Raw genomic sequence first — 11033 nt, 5'->3', positions numbered from 1 at the left:
AAAGGCGGAGACTCGTCCAGCTTCATTTGAGGGGTAAACGATGGTCTGCAAGTCACCGAGGGCACTGCGAACGAGATAGTCTTCTGTCCGAGCATCCTTCCACCTCTCCCAAGAAGGAGCGGAGAATAAAACGTTGTAGCCCCTCCAATGCCCATTATCTGGTGCCTGGACCACTTAACGCCACCCCCGCGATGTTCGCGCCCCGGTAGCCTAGGGCTTACCCAGGTAAGGCTGCTAGGCTCCCGAGCCTCCCAAGCCAGCAGCTCGCCAGGCTGGATCGACCGCCCAATCGCGCCCACCAAGGCTGAACCGAAAATTGTTACCCGCAAGACCACGCCACTGTCCGGCAATCTCCGCCCCTGCTTAACAATCCTTTGTCGCATGGCGCATCCACCAACTGCGTCAACTGCGATTTATTTCAGCGCCCTGACGCTCACTACCCCGACCTCGAGCATGCCTCTTTGATAACAACATCTTTTGCAGTTAGCAATGGGTCTCGAGAACGTCAAGCACGTCGTGCTCATCCTCTCCGGCAAAGGGGGTGTCGGAAAATCAAGTGTCACTCTCCAACTCGCCCTCTCCCTTACACAGCAGGGTCGCAATGTCGGAATCCTTGATATTGATCTTACCGGTCCCAGTATACCTCGCCTCCTCAATCTGGAGGACAAAAAAGTGACGCAGGCTCCTGGTGGCTGGCTACCTGTCAAGGTACACGACGCAAGAGAAGTGGAAGACAATGACAAATCTACAAGAGGCTCTCTCCACGCGTTATCCTTAGCATTCCTCCTTCCTTCCCGCTCTTCAGCTGTCATCTGGCGTGGGCCAAAAAAAACCGCAATGATCAGACAGTTCGTTTCAGATGTTATGTGGCCGCCAAACACCGACTACCTCCTCATCGATACGCCACCCGGCACAAGTGACGAGCACATTGCGATCGTGGAGGAACTACATAAACTTGCTGCCGATGTGCAGCCCGTGTCAACTTCCAACGGCAATGGCCTAGCTCTCGAGATTGACACCAGACCAAAACTTTCCGGGGCAGTGGTGGTCACTACTCCACAAGCCATTGCGACAGCCGACGTGCGCAAAGAGCTGAATTTCTGTGTAAAGACGCAGGTCCCAGTGCTTGGAGTCATCGAAAATATGGCAGGCTACATGTGCCCGTGCTGTGGCGAGATAAGCAATGTTTTTAGCAAGGGCGGGGGGCAGATTATGGCCAGCGAGGCCAATGTTCCCTTCCTGGGCTCGGTCCCCATCGATACTGGCTTTGGGGCCTTGGTCGAAGGCGTGAAAGATGTGCCAAATTCCGCCTCGGACGCTGCTGCAACGAATGGTCACGATCCCGGGCAGTCTGCGGAGTTGGTCGAGAGATACAGGAAATGTGGGTTGAGTCCTCTTTTTGCTGGTTTCGCCACGAGGATAGACCAAAAATTACAGAATTCGCCTGTCCCTTAAACAATGCCCGTTTCTATTCATCGTCGGTGGTTCCTTTCTACAAGCCGTTGGATGATAAATAAGGGCCAGCGGCATGACTCGGCATCCAAGACTCAACTATCCTTCCAGCAGATTCATGATGATTGATGCTGACCAGAGTTACGGACGAGGAATGACATCAGAATTATAGCAACTCTTCAAGGTCTCAAACCCAGTGTCTAAGGAGTTGAAGACTTCGCGTTCTAGGCTTGGACGGCAGTCATCCGTGCATTGCCTGGACTCTGCGAGGGATTTGTCTCTATAGACGGAGCTGCGGCGCAAGATTGGATGATGCACCGAGCCGTCTCCCATGCCCAAAGAGCATTCTGATCCACCCATTTGACGTCCATGAGACTCTCAGTTGAGGAGAGTCGAAAATCGGGACCAGCAGATCCTCCGGCTTCGGGACCCGAGGGCTGTTGGACATTCAATGATGGTGCATCTGCATCAAGGGCCCGTTTGACGAGATGATCTTGTCTCTCATCAGTTCCTGGGGGAATGTTCACAGACTCGGGTCCGGGTCGATCAATGGTGTCGGAGAGCTCGTTGCTATTCGAACTTGGCAGCTGTGCATCTCCTGTCTCAGGAACAGGATTGCTCAGCTGTTGTACAAGGTTCGGATTGAGCGTCGGTATATTCGCAGGTTCGAGGATTTCGTTGATAATGCTGGGAGTAGCCACGTCTGGTGTCAAGATCGGCTGGGTCAGCTGCTGCATTTTGGCAAGCATAGTAGTGCTCAAGCGTTCTAGCCACATGTCACGGCGTGGAGATTGTGCGATGATGCTGTCCATCCAATTTGCGCGTAGTTTTGAACCCATAGAGCTCAAGGTATGGGATCTTATCGAAGACGATGCGCTGGTCCCGTGGCTGCCCGTGTCCTGATGGTTTCCAATTAGGGAAGCAGAGGAGGATGTCGAGGATGATAGCAATGAGGATGACGATGACTGTGGCGATGAGCCTTCACTCTGGTCCATGCCGTTAATCAATTCAATCGCTCCAATCATTTGCGTCCGACCAGTCATGCGAAACGTGTTCACCTCGATATTGATGTTGTTCTGTCGAAGCCAAATGGCGGCCGCTCCTCCGGCTCGAGCAGCCCAGGGCGTCATCGCCGCCGCGTCAGACCCGGCCAGGCGCGAGATTACCATCAACACGAGCAGGAACACGCCGTCCCAGCCCTTCTGGGCAGCCACGTAGGTCATGGCCAACAGCTGGAGGTAGTGCGTCAGCTGGAAGTACCAGAAGGCCCACGGCCAGCCACGTGGCGTCCTGATGGCCAGCATGGGCTTGTTGAGCAGCCAGTCGACGACGGCGCGGTCGCCGCGGTAGAGGTGCCACGTCGACGCATTGTCGTGGGGTGCCACCAGCATGCAGGCGGAATTGTACGTCTCGGTGTTTCCGAGATAGCCTGGCGGTCGGTGGATGGGGAGGCGCTGGCAGACCAGGGCGTTGACGCGAGACAACAGGAGCAGGGCACACGTCCCGTAGGCACCGCAGAGGGCCAGCGGTAAGATCGGGGCTGTCGCGAGGACGTGGCCGAGTACGGTGCACAATCGCTCTACAAGGCTGGGGGTCGTGGAGCCTTTGCTGCCGGAGGAAGTCTTGTCGAAGCGCAACTCGACAAGGTGCAGCACCTGCGGACGGCTGAAGGCGACGTTCTTGGGGATGGACGGTTTGGTCGCAGGCTCCCTTCCGTCCACCTTTGTCTGCGGCTGTCTCCCATCTCCGGCTGCTTCTGGCGCCGTAGTCTCGACCTCGACGACGTCGGTCTTCCGGCGGAAGGCGTGCGCCGTGAGCAGCTCTCTCGCAGCCCCGTTGGCGCACTGGAACACGCTGCCCCAGGACACGTCCCACACGGTCATGGACCCGGCGACGCCTGCGCTGCTGGTCTGGTCGAGCACGGCCGACCCGAACGAGAGCAGTTTCGCGACGCCCTTGAGCTGGCCGAGCTTGGGCATGAGATCCAGGCGGATTTTGCCCCGGAGACACGCATCGCCTATCACCTGGAACTCGTCGTGCGGGCTGGCAAGGTGCACGACCAGCGGCACCAGAGCACACCACTCGGTGACGATGCGGGGGAGGGCAGGGAGGGAAATGTAGCTGGCGTTGCTGATGGTGCTCATGTTCAATGAAAGGGCATTGTCGTTGTTCTTGTCTTTCTCAGATGTCCGATAAGCGGCTCCTGTTACCGTTTTGGGGGTTTATATGTAAAGGTGGAGGGACTCGAGGACTGCTTCCCTTGCATGCCGGGGCTGTGCTGGGTCCATAGTCGCCTGTCTTGAATCATCCGGACAGGAGTCAGACCTTCTATTCGACATCAGCTGCCTTTAAATAAGGCTTGGACTGGGGGAAGAGGCAGATGCAGATGATGCCCAAGTGGCGCAGCTCAAGGACCCGCAAGGCTTGGGCGCTTGAGGAACCAGCCGATGCCGTACGAGAAGGTGAACCGAGTCTGTCATAGACAAGCACTTGCACGGAGTAGATAGAGACTTAAAGTCACACACTCCCTATCCTTTGACAGTCATGGATGGCAGCTTTGCATATTACGGGACCCTGATACACTCGCACTCCCCGTCACAGATCGAAATCCTTGACGACACGCTCGTCATAGTCGACGACAGAGGCAAGATAAGCCACATCTCCCCACAATTCCAACCCAGAGATGGCCGAAGCTTGGAGGACAGCATAGGGCCATTAATCGACCGACCCGATGCTCGCATCCCTGTCGTTCGCTTGCAATCTCCCAGCCAATTCCTCGTCCCGTCCTTCATCGACACCCATGTCCACGCGCCTCAGTTCTCCATGCGCGGCCTCGGCCAAGGCCTCCATATCCTGGACTGGCTGGACCAGATCACCTTCCCGCACGAGGCCAAATTCCGCGACACCGACTACGCGAGGCAAGTCTACGCGAGATGTGTCGACATGGGCCTCCGCCAGGGCGTGACCACCGCTTGCTACTTTGGCAGTCTGCACACGCCGGCGACCAAGATCCTCGTGGACGTGTGCCTCGAAAAGGGCCAACGGGCGTTCGTGGGCAAGACGTGCATGGATAACCCCGAGACCAATCCCGAGTATTACAGAGAAGACACGGCGGAAGTGGTGGCCGGAACGAGAGAAGTCATCGAGCATTGTCGGGCCGTCGACGGGAAAGGCGACATTGTCAGGCCGATCCTAACGCCACGGTTTGCGATCAGCTGTACACCGGAGTCACTGACTGAGCTGGGCAAACTGGCACGGGAGCACGAGCACGCCTATGGCGTGGGACAAGGGATCCCAAACCAAACCCACTTCTGCGAGGCGCAGCAAGAAATCGACGCTACCTTAAAACAGTACAGGAACTTCAGCTGCGAAGCCGACTTGTACACGCACTATGGGCTGTTCGACCACAGCTCAGTGCTTGCACACTGCACGCTGCTCAGCGAGGACGACCAGGCCAAAATCAAGCAACGGAACTGTGGAATCGCCCACTGCCCAGCCTCCAACACCACCGTCGGCGGCGGGTTCATGGCCGCCCCGATCCGGAAACTGCTGGCGGATGGGGTCACGAAGATCGGACTAGGAACTGACTCCGGCGGCGGCTTCTCCTGCAGCATCATGGACGCGATGCGCCTGGCTTTGATCGTGGGCAACGCGCGGGAAATGCTGTCGGCGGGCAAGGAGGAGAGACTGAAGCTGGAGGAGATCTTTTACATGGCGACGCTGGGCGGGGCCAAGGTCCTGAGGATGGAGGACCGAGTCGGATCGTTCGAGGTGGGAAAACAGTTCGACGCTCTTTTGGTGGACATGAGTGACCCTTACCACAACGCGTCCGGCCGTTTTGACGCGGTGCACACCATGATGGACGGCGAGAGCCAAAGCGCCGACGGGATCAGGTCCGTCTGGGAGAAATGGGTCATGTCTGGGGACGACAGGAATCTGAGGAAAGTCTGGGTTGGCGGGAAGGTAAAGAAAGATACCTTGGGAGATCGGTGAAGGGTGAAGCGGGATACGAAGCTGTGGATGCGACACAGAAGGGGAGCTGTCTCTTCGAAATTCATGGAGAACAACTTCTCGGGATGCTTGAAATAGAGACGTTAGAGGACTGGTACATACCCGATAGAGAAACGGATCACGGAGGATGGCTGGATAGCCTGGTGCGAACTCCTCGTTGCTACAGCCTCGTCTTCCGTTTCGGGAAACACGGACCCCACGCGGGGTTTGCGGGGAGACGGGGAGAACCCAAGATGGAGAATCCTTGGACATCTACAAAGTGAGGGCCAACATAACTGAAGAGAGGGGGTCTTTGTGGTTCCTGGTTACGACTTCGGCAGTTGACATGAACGTAGCCTGGTCCAGCTTGACTGTGGTTTCTTGGATGAGGAAACTGGTCGTAACGACGAGGAAGGAACAACAAATCTCCTTGAAGCCACCTTTGTCCCTTCTCAGCAGGCATGAAGTCCTCAACCACAGACCAAGGCACAGGGTTTACGATTTCCTTGCTCTCGAGGAGCCTCTCCCTTGATTGTTGACAGTCTTCCCGAAACGCATTCTGCAGACTTTGTCGAACTCGAGACTGTCGACCCACTCCAAGGTCCCTGCGTGCTGCCATCATCACTAGCACCGCGGGACCCCGAGGGGGACGACATGGGGCATTCGCTCTTTTTGGAGAACGGCCATGTGTCTCAGGACGACAGTGCGGAGTCCCTTGTTGGTCCCAAAGCACAGCAAATCCTACAAAAGGTGAGTCTCCTACAAAAGGACATTGTAACGAGGGGCTCTGCTCGAGTGTGGTGAGTCTCAAGTTTGCCAGGGCTTCAAATATCACTAGCATTGCAAGTTGTATTCTGTTTCCCACACCACCCACCGTGTCAGGCAAGGAAAAGAAGGAGGAAACAATAAGACGATGGAGGCGGAACTCGCCGAGCTCAAGGCCGAAGTCAAGAGACTTCATGCCAAACTCCAGAAAGTCGAGGGTAAGCATGACACGTTGCTTGGTTGTGGTGTTAGAAGAAAGAAGGATGGCTAACGCGATCTATACCGTCGGTAGACGAGGCGGAAATCCGAAAAGTCCATTTCAAATATGGTTATTACATTGACAAGTGTCTCTACAACGAGGTCAGCCGAATCCCGTGTTGCGTTTGTGCGGAAAGACACAAAAAGGAACAGAATGATTAAAGTGGTGTGTTTTTCTGGTATAGGTCGTCGACATGTTCTCGAACCACCCCGACGCCTACGTCGAGTTCCTCGGCTCGCGCTACCGGCGCAAGGAAGGTATCCGGCGGCTGTACATCGGACGGTTCCAGACGCACTTCGTCAAGGGGCGCAACGGCCCCGTGCACGGCTTCCTGCTGGACCACCCGATGATGCAGGACATTGTGGACGTGGACGCGTCGGGGACGCGGGCGTGGGCGCGGATCCGGGCGCTCATGTCGGCGGGCACGCACCAATCGATCCAGGAGGAGCACCCGCGCGGGCACGCGCAGTGGTGGGAGGGCGGGGTGTACGAGAACGAGTACATAAAGGAGGACGGCGTGTGGAAGCCGTTCCGTTACCGCTACTTCCCCTTCTGGCACGCCGACTTCGAGCGCGGCTGGAGCCACACCAAGAAGAACTACATCCCCTGGCCCACGGTCACGTTCCCGGACGACCCTCTAGGCCCGGACGAGCTACTCGACCAGAAGATGCTGTGGCCCGACACCCGCGTCGTGCCCTTCCACTACCCCCACCCGGTCACGGGGCAGATGGTCAAGGCCGACGACCTGCGCGCCCCCAAGTACGGCGAGGACGTCAGCACCAGCTTACCGCCCCTGAGCATCGCCTTGCCCAAGGACCAGCTGGAGAAGGAGGCCGAGGCGGGGAAGAAGACGGTGGTCGAGAACGGCGAGATTGCGGACAGTACGCCTGCTTGATATTCGAGCCAGCGTCGAGACGGTTTGATACTGTTGGGAGGGTCTGCCGTTCAAGTAGGATGTAGGACACTTCATTCGATACATGTTGCTGGGCGACCGGTGGAGATGTGGCTAGCCTGATGGGTGTATATGTGGAGATACTCGTGCTGTAGGAGCCAGACAGTCACGTATAGGTTCAATCGAACTACCAGTCAGAATTGCAACCCAGGGGCATGTAAAGCTTTGTTGGGGGCAGAAGAGGCAGCGACGTGAGGGCATCTTGCTTGCTTCATATGTAACAACTCATTCTTCCAGAAGCGAAACCAACTTGTTCTCTGGCAAAGGAACAGACGGGTCTTGGAAATACGTATGCCTCGCTCTCCCCGTCTATTCAAAACTTAGCCCTACCCTATCCCCGGCAATGGGTTCCTGCTAACAGTAAGTCACGGATATAAATCCCTAAACACATTCACCGGTCACTGTTTAAGAACACAAGGAGCCTTTCAGGTAAGGTACAGAGGGTGTCCTGAAGGCCCAAGTTGAAACACGAGAGCGCCATACGAGGAGCAAGTCCAAGAATGTGTTATCCCGCGTCAAAACTGATTCGTTACAGATTGATCATTTCCTCTGGGGGCCAAGGAACATACTACTCCATCGGAACCGAAGCCGGGGATGCATATACGGGGAACGTCGAGCCTCTAGGTACTAGGTACGGAGCCTGGGGTTGATGTGGTGAGAAAGTGAAGTGGAGAAAGAACCCCTTCGAAAGACTTGATTGATACCTAGATTTCTCCATACTTTCCCGAATCTGATAATGGATTCTTCCTCCCCCGTTCGTCCTATTTTTACCCCTCCTTGCTTTATTCTTGTTCTCAGACGGAAACGGGACTGGAGGACAGAGGATACATGGGATAGGTATAAGATGGGACGAGACGGGGTTGGTAGACTGCAAACCTTGTTGAGTCGGAGACGAGTCGTTGTCGGCAGTTGCATTTTTGTATCCCACATGCCGAATCGAGCGACTTGAGGCGACAACAAGCCACTCCAATTACAGTTACGGGGCCCGAATCGGGGCGCGTAGGGATCAGGCGCGCCGAAAGATGCGTGGTCGAGACGGTGGGTTTTGGTGGCGTTTTAACATCCCATCTATTCATTTATCGATGATAATATACATCTATCGATACGCACACTGGGTTGGGTGGGGAATGGGCAAGATCTGATACAGGATCCGGAGGAGTGGTCGATTTCGTCGAAGAAAGAACAGACGGCGACAACGACGACAGAGAATAGAAAGGCGCCAGGAGAGACAGATACTCCCTTTTCCAAACCTCGCTCCAGGGCTTTTCGCCAACATACTTCACGTGCAACAACATGGCACACATCTTCGATCTCGCCCCTCAGCTCGTCTCGAGCAACTACGAGGACGGCGTCAAGGCCACAGACCAGGTCAGGTACCCCGACACGCCCGTGTTCCAGGGCTTCAACAAGCCGTCGCGCCTGGAAGGGGACGTGTACGACCTGGAGGTCACGGGCACGATCCCGCCCGAGATCAACGGGACATTCTACCGCGTGCAGCCCGACCACCGGTTCCCGCCCCTGTTCGAGGACGACATCCACTTCAACGGCGACGGGAGCGTCACCGCGATCCGGATCCAGCACGGGCACGCCGACTTCAAGCAGCGCTACGTCCGGACGGACCGGTACAAGGCCGAGACGGGCGCGCGGCGGGCGCTGTTTGGGAGGTACCGGAACCCCTTTACGGACAACGAGACGGTCAAGGGCGTGGTGCGGACGGCCGCCAACACCAACATCACCTTCTGGCGCGGCGTGTTGCTCGCGAGCAAGGAAGATGGCCCGCCGTACATTATGGACCCCGTCACGCTGGACACCATCGGCCGGTACGACTTTGAGGGGCAGATCCTCACGCCCACCTTCACCGCGCACCCCAAGTTCGACCCGGACACGGGGGAAATGCTGTGCTTTGCGTACGAGGCCGGCGGGGACGGCCACGACGGCTCGAACGACATCGTCGTGTGGACGGTGGACAAGGACGGCCGAAAGACCGAGGAGTGCTGGTACAAGGCTCCGTTTTGCGGAATGATCCACGACTGCGGCATCAGTAAGAACTACATGGTCCTGCCCTTGACGCCGATCAAGTGGACCGGCATGGACCGGTTGAAAAGCGGCGGGAATCATTGGGCGTGGGATCCCAATGAGGACCAGTGGTATGGTGTGGTTCCCAGGCGAGGAGGGAAGTCGGAGGACATTGTCTGGTTCAGGGCTGACAATGGTGAGTGCCCACAAGAGATTTTTCTCGAGACTGAACTGCCCGAACATGCCAAGTAACGTTCTTTGCACAGGCTTCCACGGGCACATCGCAGGATGCTATGAGAACGAGGACGGCCACATCGTGTTCGATCTCACGGTGGCCGACGGCAACGTGTTCTTCTTCTTCCCACCTCTAGACGAGAAGGAGGGACTGCTCTCCAAGCGCAACCAACTGCGAAGTCCGACCACGCGATGGATATTCGATCCCAAAGCCAAGTCAGGAACCCGAGTGACCCCCGCCGAAACCTGGATGACCAACGGCGAGTTCTCCCGGATTGACGACCGCTTCGTGACCAAGAGATACCGCCACTTTTGGCAGGCAAAAGTCGACCCGACGAGAGCTTATGATTTTGCCAAATGCGGTCCCCCGGCGGGTGGCCTGTTCAACTGCCTGGGCCATTACAGCTGGGACGACAGGAGGGAGGATGTCTTCTTCGCCGGACCGACGGCGGCCTTCCAAGAGCCAACGTTCATCCCCAAGGACGGAGGCGCTGAAGGAGAGGGATACCTCATTGCCTTACTCAACCAACTCGATGTCCTTCGAAACGACATCGTTATCATGGACGCCCTGAACGTGGCCAAGGGACCGCTGGCGGTGATACACCTGCCATTCAAGCTGAAGCTGGGCTTGCACGGCAATTTCGTCGACCACAGAGACATCGACGAATGGCAGAAGAGGAGGTCCGCGTCGGGCGATATAGGACCGGCCCAGCCAGCGAGAGAGCCTCTTCCCTGGCAGATCCGCCAGAGGGAGCTGGGCCAGAATGGACACAATGGGGTCCACGGTGCTGCATCCAATGGGGTAGACGGTAACCATTGATCAACAAGGCTGGACGATTGGATATAGAACGCACAACCTGTATTCCCTGGGAAGTTCAAACTGCCACCTCCGACGAGGGCAAGGCTATGAGCGGCCGGAAGCCCCATCCATGTCTGTCTGTGGCCAGCCCCATGCCCCACCGATATAACTAGCCTGAATATGATAAGTAATACGAGGTTCTCGATCCTATACAATTATTGTGTCGGGTAGTCACCGCTGGTGCCGCGGATACTTCGGGTGCCTCTTCCGATGGGGATAGATCCCACGCCGTAATCTCCGTCCATATCGGCAATAGCAGCTTCGTACTGTGCGCGGGATGCTTAGAAATTGTACTAGTTGTGGCCGTCTAGTCTTCAAATCGACGTCTATCAACCTTTGCTGTTTGAAGCGAGACAGGAAGCCCAACGAGCTGGGTCGTACACAGGTCAAAATGGGTTCCAGTGACAAGATAGAGACAAGGCTGTTCATCAACGGCAAGGTATTATGTGTTCCAGGACATGTTGATTATTCCAAGGCCAGTATTGATGTGAGCATAGTTTGTTGAG

At 56.4% G+C, this 11033-nt stretch overlaps 4 protein-coding genes across 4 annotated transcripts; 3 read left to right on the top strand and 1 right to left on the bottom strand.

Annotated features, from left to right (window-relative positions):
• Nucleotides 1-380: 380 nt before the first annotated feature.
• Nucleotides 381-2486, top strand: PV07_05670 (uncharacterized protein). The gene has a single exon (XM_016392581.1). It carries the CDS (start codon nt 490-492, stop codon nt 1453-1455), a length of 966 nt encoding a protein of 321 aa, XP_016250100.1. The 5' UTR covers nt 381-489; the 3' UTR covers nt 1456-2486.
• PV07_05669 (uncharacterized protein) lies at nt 1393-3811 on the bottom strand. The gene has a single exon (XM_016392580.1). The coding sequence runs from the start codon at nt 3594-3596 to the stop codon at nt 1677-1679; it is 1920 nt and encodes a 639-aa protein (XP_016250099.1). The 5' UTR covers nt 3597-3811; the 3' UTR covers nt 1393-1676.
• Nucleotides 3812-3942: 131 nt separating this feature from the next.
• Nucleotides 3943-6269, top strand: PV07_05668 (guanine deaminase). The gene has a single exon (XM_016392579.1). It carries the CDS (start codon nt 3997-3999, stop codon nt 5443-5445), a length of 1449 nt encoding a protein of 482 aa, XP_016250098.1. The 5' UTR covers nt 3943-3996; the 3' UTR covers nt 5446-6269.
• Nucleotides 6270-6355: 86 nt separating this feature from the next.
• Nucleotides 6356-7562, top strand: PV07_05667 (uncharacterized protein; the record flags this gene model as incomplete). The annotated part of the gene is made up of 3 exons (XM_016392578.1): nt 6356-6425; nt 6500-6567; nt 6651-7562. 3 exons carry the CDS (start codon nt 6356-6358, stop codon nt 7359-7361), a joined length of 849 nt encoding a protein of 282 aa, XP_016250097.1. The 3' UTR covers nt 7362-7562.
• Between the last annotated feature and the right edge of the window lie 3471 nt (nt 7563-11033).

This window comes from Cladophialophora immunda (assembly GCF_000835495.1).
Source record: "Cladophialophora immunda strain CBS 83496 unplaced genomic scaffold supercont1.3, whole genome shotgun sequence".
Lineage (NCBI taxonomy): Eukaryota > Fungi > Ascomycota > Eurotiomycetes > Chaetothyriales > Herpotrichiellaceae > Cladophialophora > Cladophialophora immunda.
Note: the sequence above shows the minus strand (reverse complement) of the source record. Positions and strands in the feature narration are given on the sequence as shown.

Coding starts and splice junctions, on each gene's coding strand:
- PV07_05670 (XM_016392581.1), top strand. CDS start 490: ATGGGTCTCGAGAACGTCAAGCACGTCGTGCTCATCCTCTCCGGCAAA.
- PV07_05669 (XM_016392580.1), bottom strand. CDS start 3,596: ATGAGCACCATCAGCAACGCCAGCTACATTTCCCTCCCTGCCCTCCCC.
- PV07_05668 (XM_016392579.1), top strand. CDS start 3,997: ATGGATGGCAGCTTTGCATATTACGGGACCCTGATACACTCGCACTCC.